Here is a 10,934-nt window from a genome sequence, read left to right on the forward strand (position 1 = left end):
GAAGAAATCTCAGTGTGTGTGCTATAAGTGAATAGACGATTATGTCTGTATCTACATGTATAGATATAAAAATATACCTCTCACAAGTACGTGTTTATAAACATACACACAGATGCATATTTACTTATTTTGTCTGTGTTGCTTTTTATTGGGGAAAATAATTTTCAATAAATATAATGTACTGCTGATATAATGCTGAGAGGACTTGTTCATGCTTTTACTAAGCATATATAGATGTCGTAATCTAGAATACTTTGTCCTTGCTAAAGTCATTTGACATTAATTTAAATATTCGGGGTATTCAATTTGGAGAAAAACTTACTTGAAAATGTTGTTACTTTATGACTATTTTATTATGCCAGCCTAAATGATGTTCTTTGTCTCCTAGGTAAATTGGTGGACATAACTAAAGAATATAAATACATGTACATAGCCTGTGGGGCTGTTGTGGTAACAGCAAGCATTTGGCTGCTGATTGGCAATGCTATAAACTATAGATTGCTTGAACGGGAAAAGAAGATGGAAGAAGCACAGAAGAAGAAAATGCAGGCGCTTGACTCCAAGGAATGTGAACCCTTGCACAAACCCACACATGATGATGAAGTTACTGTCAAGGTTCCACAAACACAGGATGTTCCTCCATCGGAAAGAGAAACCAATATTTAACAAGAGTCACGTCTCCAGTTCAGTGTTTATGACTTTGCTTAGGAATGGGTTTTTGTGTTTTCAAATATTGGAAAGGTTTTTAGCTGAAATGAGGAGTCACAGTGAAGGGTGAAGATGAGACTGCGGCAAGTTTGAAATTAGTTTTAAAAACTTATGTGGGTAGTTAAACATTGAGAATATGCATACAAAGAAACTACGTGACAGATTTATTTCCAAATACGACTCTGGGTGTGGTGGTTATGATACTAATTTCAAAGTCTTCCAGGTGACTTCCAGTCTTGGTTACTTAGAAAGATCTGCATCCTGAACCCCTGTGTAAGTAGTTAGGAAGATGTTTAACCCCATAAATGAGCCTCTTCTTATTTCATTTTTTATTGAACATTAAGGTATAAAATAGAATTGAAGGGACAAGAATTCTCTCCTGCACACACACACACACACACATTCATATCCAAATGTACAGAGTACCTGGAGAACAAGATAAATAAATTTAAAAAGAATATTATCATAGTTATTATTTTTTAGTAAAAAACAATCCATGGTGACAAAAGAAATGTATATCTGCATGCTACTTTACAGTGTGGATTTTAAACATAAGCACATGAGTCAAAATGAGAGTGACTATAATTTTAAAATACAACAGACTGCTGTAACAAAGCATTTGCATAAACAAAATAAGTTTGATAAAGAAAAGAGAAATCTCAGTTTTAAATCATTGTTACTCCTGGGTATCTTTAGACTTGATTAATCCATGCACATGACTTCCTTGTGTGTGGTGGTGGATCATCAGCACCTGATGTTATAGAGCCCTCAAATAATTTTTAGAATTCTTATCTAATGTGAGAATCAAATTAAACATTCAAATGACACCTAGCAATGAGTTATGTCCAGTGATTTTAAAAGTACTTTAATAATTCTTGATCCAGAAAGTAATAACCAGGGATTTATTTTAACCAGGCCTCAATCTAGATTCAATGTCATACTGAAATATCAAAGTCGAGTATTCTGGAGACATAGTTAACAGGTTTATAAATAGACCAAATGCTCATTTTCCCTATCACATAGCAGTGTCAGAGGTTCCGCTTTGAAGAATTCAACTGCCTAAATGTGGGAGGTGGCTTTAATGAGCCTTCTAAGCTTTTACTCCGTCACTGAAAACGCCTGGTATGATAGGAATGGCAGCATTTGAAAATTCTGCCCTCTCCTGGTGAGGTTTCCTGCTGCCTGTAAACATAACTGAACTAGGAATCTGTTCAGAATGGCTTCTAGAAGTACAGACTGTGTGTGACTTACAGTTGTAAGTTTACTTTTATCGTAATAGCCAGAAGCTTGAAATATTGCACGCCAGATTGCTTTAGCAGTTTCTCATTTTTATATCTATATGAAAACATCTGGGAATCTGAATCACACTTGTATACAGGGGCATATGATAGTTCTGTGCTTTCAAACCTATCAATATCATTTTGAGTGAGAAAGTACTTTCAAACAAGAAAGATATTGTGCATTATGGCTAAAAGTACAAATATGTATATCTATAAATCTAAGATTTAAATTAATATGATTGATAAAAAAGCATTTAGTGCTTAATTATTGCAGTGATGTCACTCTTAAGATGTCAAAGGGAATTTGTTGTTCCTTTTTTATTATTATTATTATAGTAGAAGCAGGTGCTATTTGTAACTCCTGTGAGATTGCACCTGGATACCAAGCTTTCGTAGTAGTTAACATTAAGGATTTGAGTCACGAAATTTATGCACTGATTAAGCATGCAGCTGATATTTAGGAAGCTATATAAAATTCCATTTTTCATTTAATATTGCTTTATGCATATGAAGAAGTATTTGTATTTTTCAATTATTAAATAAAAGAAGATGTGCCAACATCATACATACATAAATCAGGAAAATGTGGCAGGATATGGCTGTTTTTAATTTAGTCTCACCCATCCTTGATTCTTGAATTAGCTGTCTTTTGTTGCTAGTGTTTTCATATTCAACTCTGATTCGTCATAAGAAATCCAACAGCATAAATTGTCTAATACTTCTCCAGTTTAAACATTTCCAGAACATGTTTTTAATTCTCTTCAAATATACTTTTAAATTAATATAAATATCAGACCCCAGGGGAAAATAAATAGAAGAGTAATGATCACAGGGTTTTAAGTCTAAGGAAATCTAAGATTTCCGTTTTATCACCTGTCAGTGAAGACCTGCTGTTGGATGCATTCCAGGGGACTTCTCCGTGGAGATTTACTTACTTCCTGATAAGACAGGTCAAAACCAATTCACATTTGCTTTGCTGCTCTTTGGTTATATTCATTAATTCTTCATTTCTAAGACAATGTATTAAGTTATTAGAGAAGAAAGAGAAGTAAATTTGCACATTCAAAGCACATGTGTGTGAAGTGCATAGTCACTTCTGGCAGTAGTACTGTACTGTACAGTTATAAATGTGTTAACTCCCATACATTGATGTTGAAAAGTAAACCACTACACACTTGAAATCAGTGCTATTTACAGTATTCAGAATTGTTCAGGAGTCATGTAAATGAGTCTGCTTGTTTCTTTGCTCCAGCCTATGAACCTGATAGATATGTTGACTTAACAAAGTCTTTCAAAGATTGAGAAAAGAATATCAGCACAGAAGTTTCATTAGTACATAATAATATAAGTGGAGTTTGAAATATAGGTTGCTTTTGTGTCTACAACAATTAGTACTGAATGTATTTTCCTCTAGAAAACAAAAGGTTTTGGATGTTAAAGACAGCATGAAGCATTGTCAGAGTACGCCACTAAAATCCTTGCTAAGCCATAATTCTCCATCCTGAAATTGTGCAGAAGGAGAGTTGTCATGAACTGGTTCCCAAATTATCACTAGCTAGTTTCAGTATTTTCCCATTTGCATTACCTGAGCATCTTATATTTTTCACTATTGGGCCTTAATTATGCCTCATTAACAGGAATTGAACAATGACTAGGGACTTGTCCTGACCCACCCCCTCCCTCTTCCCTGACCCTTTTTGTTTCCAAACAACACACTTTAAGGGATAATGGGTCAGGTTCTAGTGTATTTCACATTGAACGATGTTTTCTCAGCATAAGTTCACATGATTTTTACGTTTCACTTCTTAATTTTCTTTCAAAACACTTTAGAAAAAAATTTCTCTTTTATGTAGAATATTACAAATGTTTAAGAAAACAATAAAAATCAGTTTAATAGGGCAAAAGGATGCAAGTGCGAAGGGAACTAATATGTACATGCCATGCATTTTGCTTACATAATGCCTTTTAATACTCAAACCAAAGCCATGGTAGAAGTTATTAACTTGATATGAGAGATGAATGAATGCAAAAACACACGTTCAAAGAAGCTAAGAAAATTGTTCAAAGCTAAAAGATAGTATAGGACAGAACCGAATGGAAGCTCAGGTTTATCTAAAAGCAGAAAGAGCCCCTAAAAGCTCTTTCTAAAAGCAGAAAGAGCACCATCACACTGCCTCCTAATAGAAGCAAAAGTAGGTAAAATATAGGCACAGAAATGTAAAGCTATGGATAAGACAATTAGGTATAATTGTGGTTTTGTTATGATTTATTAAGTTTTTATAAGAGACTGCACTTGCTATAGCCTGAATATGTAATATCCAATTGACTTGTTTTCCAGCCAATGCAAATTATTTCAGATATTGATTGTGATTATACAATAGCCATGATTATTTTATTGTGATTTTTCCTCAAAAAATCAGTGATACATGTATATGACTCAATCATAACATATTTTACCTGAAGTTGAATTTAGAAGGTAAATTTTGCTTTTGTGAATAAGTAATTCCCATATTGGTTGTTGTTATAACTCAAAAAATAAAAAAACTTAGTACAGAATATTTGATTTATAATTTTCATAAATATATTTTTAGGATTATCCTAAGTTATCTAAGAAAATGTTATGAAGTATAAATGATTTGGTCCATCTAGATAGTACCTACGTTTTTCATTAGTTAATACAACTTCCCCTACACTAACTTGCTTACAGCTTCCTCTGAACATCTGTAGTATCATTTTCCTCTTGCCCATGTGTTTTAGTGAGAGAACAGGTGTCTGTTTTTGTCGTCTCCCTCTGGAGTTGTGAAGTTCTTAGAATGTGATTCTCCTTCCTTACCTATTTTCGGATGGTGCACATCCAATGCACTGCATTTTTCACAAAGTCATCCATGATCTATCTGGTCTTATTTGCGATTTGCCCTAATGGCCTTATTCCTGAAGCCATGGCCAGGGCCACTCATCTTCACAAATACGAGCACCCAGGTGACAACAGATTTGAAATTTCCTGGTTAAGTGAGGTCCTTATATTATAGAAGATTCTTTTTTGTTAATGTGAGTTTCCTTGTGCAAGACATGCATAAAATTGAATATAATTTTAAGGAATCTAGAAAACCTGATCTTCCTGTTCTTAGCACTTATTGTCCTGGAAATTTCTAATTTTATTCAGGTGCCTGACAATTTTGAGAATTGAAGTTTACTTCAGTTCACAGCACGGTACCACTGCATTTCATCCTGTAGGTTCTGACAGTGCAATGACGTCACTGATACGTCCTTCCAAGTAGATTCTTTCCCACAACATTCACAATAGCAAGCAGCATCAAAGTTACTGAAATTGAAGATCAGAATTGCATTCTTGACTCTGCTCATCTCGTTTTTCTTAATATTTTGATCTCTGTATATCTGTCTGTATTATCTGATATTTGAGATCCGTGTAAAACTAAGAGGCTCAGTTAGGGATCTTTCTGGTACAATTAGAAATTAATAATTTGCTGAACTCACATTTTTATGGTTCTAGTTTCTTTGCTATCAGTTGTATACTATAGACCTTAGCTCTTACAAGGTTGTATGATGTGGTTCATTTTAATATTTATTTCATTCTATTTGAAAGGCACAGAGAGAAAGAGACAGAGGCAGACAGAGGGAGGTATTCCATCTGCTGATTTGCTTCCCAAATGCCTGCAACACCTGGGCCTGGGAAACCAGGTCTCCCACGTGGGTGGCAGGGACCCAGGTACTTGAGCTGCTTCCCAGGGTATGTATTTTCCAGAAGTTGGAGCTGGAAGTAAAGCTGGGACTCAAACCAAGGCCCTCCAACATGGGACCCGGGTATCCCAGGAAATGCCTTAGCCCCTGTGCCAAGTATTCACCCTTGGTTTATTTTAGTTCTCTCTCTCCTACTGCTGCTGCTTTATCATTTCTGTGCAGATCATAAAAGAATTGCTATATTATTGAAAACCATAATTTTAAATGTTTTCAACAGTAAAATTAATATTGCAAAAAATAATTTTCAGGATCGCCTTTCTTCTATAATCATTTTGAAAAATTATTCTTCCTTTGTCTTTTATGATACCTAGGTAAAATTCCTTTTGGCACTTTTTCTTCTAATTATGGACATTTTTGCTTGTTTGGCGGGGTTAGGTACATTTCCACTATTTGTGCGTTCGCCATGTTCTTTCAGTATTCACATATCCTTGTTAGAAAGGTGAGTGGTACTTAAATATTTTTCAGTGATCATAAATTCATGAGCATTTCATCAAATACCTCTTGTTCACATGATAAAGCAGACTTCTTTTGTTTCTTTGTTTTTAATTCAAATGTGGCAAAGTAAACTAGAGAAGCTATATGTGGCACTGTTGTTATTGAACTTTCAGTAAGGCATAAAAAGTGGGCAAAAATTCTTTTGGGAAAAACAAAAGCTTCCATTTTTTATCTCATGAATTACAGGGAGGAATTTTAAAATGTACTTTTTTGACTAAAACTTTGATTCTATTTTTTTTACTTATGCATCATAAAAGTTTTTAGTTAGATTTGTTTTTGTACTTATTCATTAGGGTACAAATTTCTGACATACCATTTAATAAACTTTATTTTTCTATCATGTTCTTTGTATTTCTAACTAAAGTATAAGGATGTCTGGTTTATTAAGACAGGACATATGAGTTGAAATGTTTTATTTGTCGGGCATTAAATAATAGCATTTTGTTTTATATTTTGTTTTTGATATATTTATCTATAAAAAGATACATTTAGTTAATTCATTTCATTTTCAAAAGCATCAGTTTATTTTGTTAGCTATCCCCATTTTTATAGTATAAAACAAGATTACATTCAGAATTTTGTGTTAATAGATATCAGTCCTCTGAGTAAATACAGAGTCGGAGATAGAACTAGGCCTTTTCTCTCCTATCAAACTTTTTGCTCTATTGAACATATTTGAATTTTCCTATTGGTAATGGTGACTTACAGAGTGAATTAAATTTTTTCCCAAAAATATATATTCCAAACCTACGGTTAGAAAATTCTCTACGTCACAAATGAATGTATGTCCCCAATAATACTCTGCAACATTATGTTTGCAAACTGAATTTGAAGAATATTTGCTGATTACCACAGCAGGCAATTTTGGTGAATCAAAAATAATGGGATGAATGATTTTTCACCATATATGCTATCAAAGCAATAGCAAATTAATTGAAAACACACCAGTATTGTGTTCTTAGTAATCATGTGTCAGTATTCCATTAATTTCCTATTTTATTTATGTTCATGTTTTAGAATAAACATTCATTTTTTGTTCCCTAAAGTAAAATGCCAGATTATAAAATACATACTGTTAAATTTTTTTAATTACTTAATTTCATGCAAGAAATACTTGCCATAATGTGATTTGATGTGTTTCTTGATGTAAAAAACTAAAGATAGGTTAATTAATAATATGTATCTATTTCAGACAGTTTTATTTTTCAGTAGTTACTTCCCCTAACTAAACAATACCAAAATCCACAGGATATTTCTGGCAACATGTAAGAAGAACTCCTTTGATACTAAAAAAACCATCTATCTCCACCCACATCTTATCTAAACTGATAGTCTTTCTAAATTTTCCTCTTTTCATTCTCTTCCAGAAACAAACAAAAATTTCTCCTGAATAACAGATTCTGGTGAAAGGCAGATATTAGTAGCTCAGTAGATATTAGGGACTCACCATGTAGAAGTATGCAAACACTAATCTGTACTCAATACTTGTTTGTCCATTCATCAAGGATATTTACCATAAGAATACATCTTAATAGAAGTTTTGATGAACTCATTTGTCAAACTGTAAAATCTTTTATGATTAGGGAGGGCCATAATTACATCTGCAATTTGTGATATATTTAGTTAGTTTCCGTCAAACTGACATCTGTATGTACCAAGTTCTCATTGTCATTCTGACAGGTGACAGGCCTTAACAACTACAGTCAGTGTACCAACTAAATATGTCCCTTTGTTTGAAATGATGACAAAAGTGAGATCATACATTAATCAGATACGAATCAGGTTTAGCAATTCCTCTGTTGAAAATGAAAGAGAAGGATTTTTCCCAAATATTTACTAAAATTGACATACTATTGAAGCTTTTTATGTAAAAACCTCCTTCCCCCAGATACTTTAAACCAGTGTGTTAAATATTTCCTAGAATGAACAATTACCCATTTTGAGGATTTTTTGGAAATATTTTATTTATGACTTACAATCTTTGAAACAATATCTTTCTTATCCCAGCATCAAATTGGAGCATAAAAATAAGCTTGCAATATATAAATATTATGTGTAATAATGTTACTAGTAAAGTGTATGTTAGGACATTGGCAGTAGCCATATCTAGTTAATATTTGGCAAGAATTTTTTATTGAATAGAATTTAGGACTTAATCTGTATGATTATATTTTAAATGTAAGTTACTTTTATGCTATATTTTCTGATTTTTAATTAAGTAAAGTCAAAATGGTAGTTTGTTTGTTCTATAGCTGTCTTAGTGATCATTGAGCAAATAGTCATAACATCACATGCTATATGCTATATCAATGACCCTTACTCTGCTAATGAAATAAACAGAAGGGTAGGTTTGCTTGACATCTAAGATAATTCAATCCAAATAACCTAAATCACAGCTGCACTATTTCATTTGTTAAAAAAAATTAATAAAATGTAAAGGATTCATTTAAATAAATGCCTGTCAAGATTTTTAAATATAAGAAAGAACTATATTCTTTTTGCCTTCTGACAAATGGATGTATTTAAAGTGACTGTGATTTGATTTTGGTATACTTATTTATTTCTGGAGTGTTTTGTATATATAGCAGTACTCACCTTGAGAAATAAGACATGTATAAAAAAATTAACCAAAAAATTTAAGAACTGGCATTTTCATATAAGTATTTTGTTTTAATGAAATAAAATGTAGAATTATTTAAATCAGGAATAGTTAATATTGTTGATGATTTTTAATTTATAGTCAGTTAATTTTGTTTCTACTTCATTTTTAAGCAAATTTGTTTGAGTACTGAATAATTTACTACTTTTAGTTATACTACAGTGTTATATAGACAAAATATTGTAGAAAAACCTCTATTGTAGTTTCTAAGTTTCACTACAAAAATTTCAAACCAAATGTTGTATTCTTGTGTGGGAAAACAAATTTTGCCTGTAATTTTCGTTTGCAAATTCATCTCTTTGTTACTAGACTGTGAGCTCCTTGTGGACAAGGATGTTATCTTAGTCATAAGTACAACTCCGATGCCTAGTGAAGTGCCAGATACAGAATAATCCCTTTATTGAAATGAATTGATGGATCTGGATTATTAAAAGACTACTGCAGTATTCTGTGATGTACACTGAGTGTATATTAGAATAATTCTTTGGCTAATTGCAACAGTAAGATATAGAAAACACCTGTAGCATTTTTGTTGTCTAAAATTAATATTCTGTTTTTGAAGAATTCGTTTTTATTTTGTCAAACATTCTATGCAAATACTGAAATATGCAGCCACTAAATTTTTGGTACATATGAATTAGTTTTACTTTCTTTACAAAATCAGAAATGCTCTATTTAGGCTTCCTGGAAATGTTGACAATCATTTTAATGACCAAAGGTGCTACTTATTTTCCAGCCTTGACCTTGATCATAAGTGCTTCTGTACGCTGAGCTTTATTCTTTTTTTTTTTTTTTTGGGTGGTGGTGTGAGAGGGAGATAAATGCAATAAAATCAGAGTATTTTTTGTGTAAATTATGCAATTTAGCACTGTCAGTGTTCCTTTGTACTCTATTGTTACTGTATTTTAATTATTTCTTACTGCTCACTAATTTTTATTGCAAGCCTGTGCTGTTTTCTTAGAAAGTATATGCATATATATTTCTATACTATGTTTTAAAAAACATGTTGCTTATTAAATTAAAATGACAAATAAATATTCATGTTAAATTTTTGAAATGAGATCTGTACTTCTTGTTCTTAAGGACCATTAAATACTATGGGACTCTATGCTAATCACATAATATTTCTGATAGAATCCACACATTAAGGAGTTTTCACTTATCACTGTCAATGGTACTGAGACACAGCAGAAAATACAGTCCATTTCCAAGGACTTAAATGAATGTCTGCTGTTTGTTTTTCAAGAGAATTCACTTTAATGGGTTTACACCGAGAACAAGCCCATTTCAAAAAGTTGCCCTTGCCTCCCCAACAGAGGCTGTCCACAAACTCCTGTCCGGCCTACTATCATTCCCTTGATACAAAAACAAAAAGGTGATTTATAGAGCAGTTTCACGTTCTCAGAAGAAAGGGGAGAGGATGATAGGAATTTCCCATATACCCATTGCTCCTATACATACATAACCTCCCCCATTATCAATATCCCCTACCATAGCAGCATACTTACTCGAATTGATAAACCTACATTGACGTATCATTATTTTCCAAAGTCCATAGTTTTTGTTTTGTTTTGTTTTTCCTTTATTGCCAGGGTTCACTTAGTGTTGTACATTGTATGTTTTGTATGAATTTATAACGACCTCTATACAGAGTATTTTGCTCTAAGAATCCTGTGTGCTCAACCATGCATCCCAGCCCCTTGTATCCTGGCAACCACTGATCCTTTTCCAGAATATCATGTAGTCAGAAGCATACATCATGCAGCCTTTTTCAGATTGCCTTATTTCACATTGTGATATGAATTTAAGTTGCCCTGCTGTATTTTTATGGGTTGTTGCCTCACTTCTATTCAAGGGCTAGATAGTACTCCAATGCCTAGATGTTCTGGTTTATCCTTTTATCTACTTGGTTACTTCCAACTTTCAATAATTATGAATAAATCTGCTATAAACATCCTTGTAAAAGTATTTTGTGGATATAAAGTTTCAACTCCTTGCTCCAAAGCAGGTCCTTGGGAACTTTGTGAAATTTC

At 32.7% G+C, this 10,934-nt stretch overlaps 1 protein-coding gene across 21 annotated transcripts in view; it reads left to right on the plus strand.

The window, feature by feature from the left end:
* The window catches only part of SLC16A7 (solute carrier family 16 member 7), a 206,448-nt gene extending 196,490 nt beyond the window's left edge, over positions 1–9,958 (plus strand). For all 21 annotated transcript variants that reach the window (XM_008274239.5, XM_008274240.5, XM_089307426.1 and 18 more), the window contains one exon: positions 389–9,958. In XM_008274239.5, coding sequence (XP_008272461.3) covers positions 389–666 — 278 coding nt within the window. In that variant the 3' untranslated portion in view covers positions 667–9,958. The remainder of the gene's footprint in view (positions 1–388) is intronic.
* The last annotated feature ends 976 nt before the right edge of the window (positions 9,959–10,934 follow it).

The sequence above is a fragment of the Oryctolagus cuniculus genome, chromosome 11, assembly GCF_051225735.1.
Source record: "Oryctolagus cuniculus isolate XC-2025 breed Fujian yellow rabbit chromosome 11, ASM5122573v1, whole genome shotgun sequence".
Classification (NCBI taxonomy): domain Eukaryota; kingdom Metazoa; phylum Chordata; class Mammalia; order Lagomorpha; family Leporidae; genus Oryctolagus; species Oryctolagus cuniculus.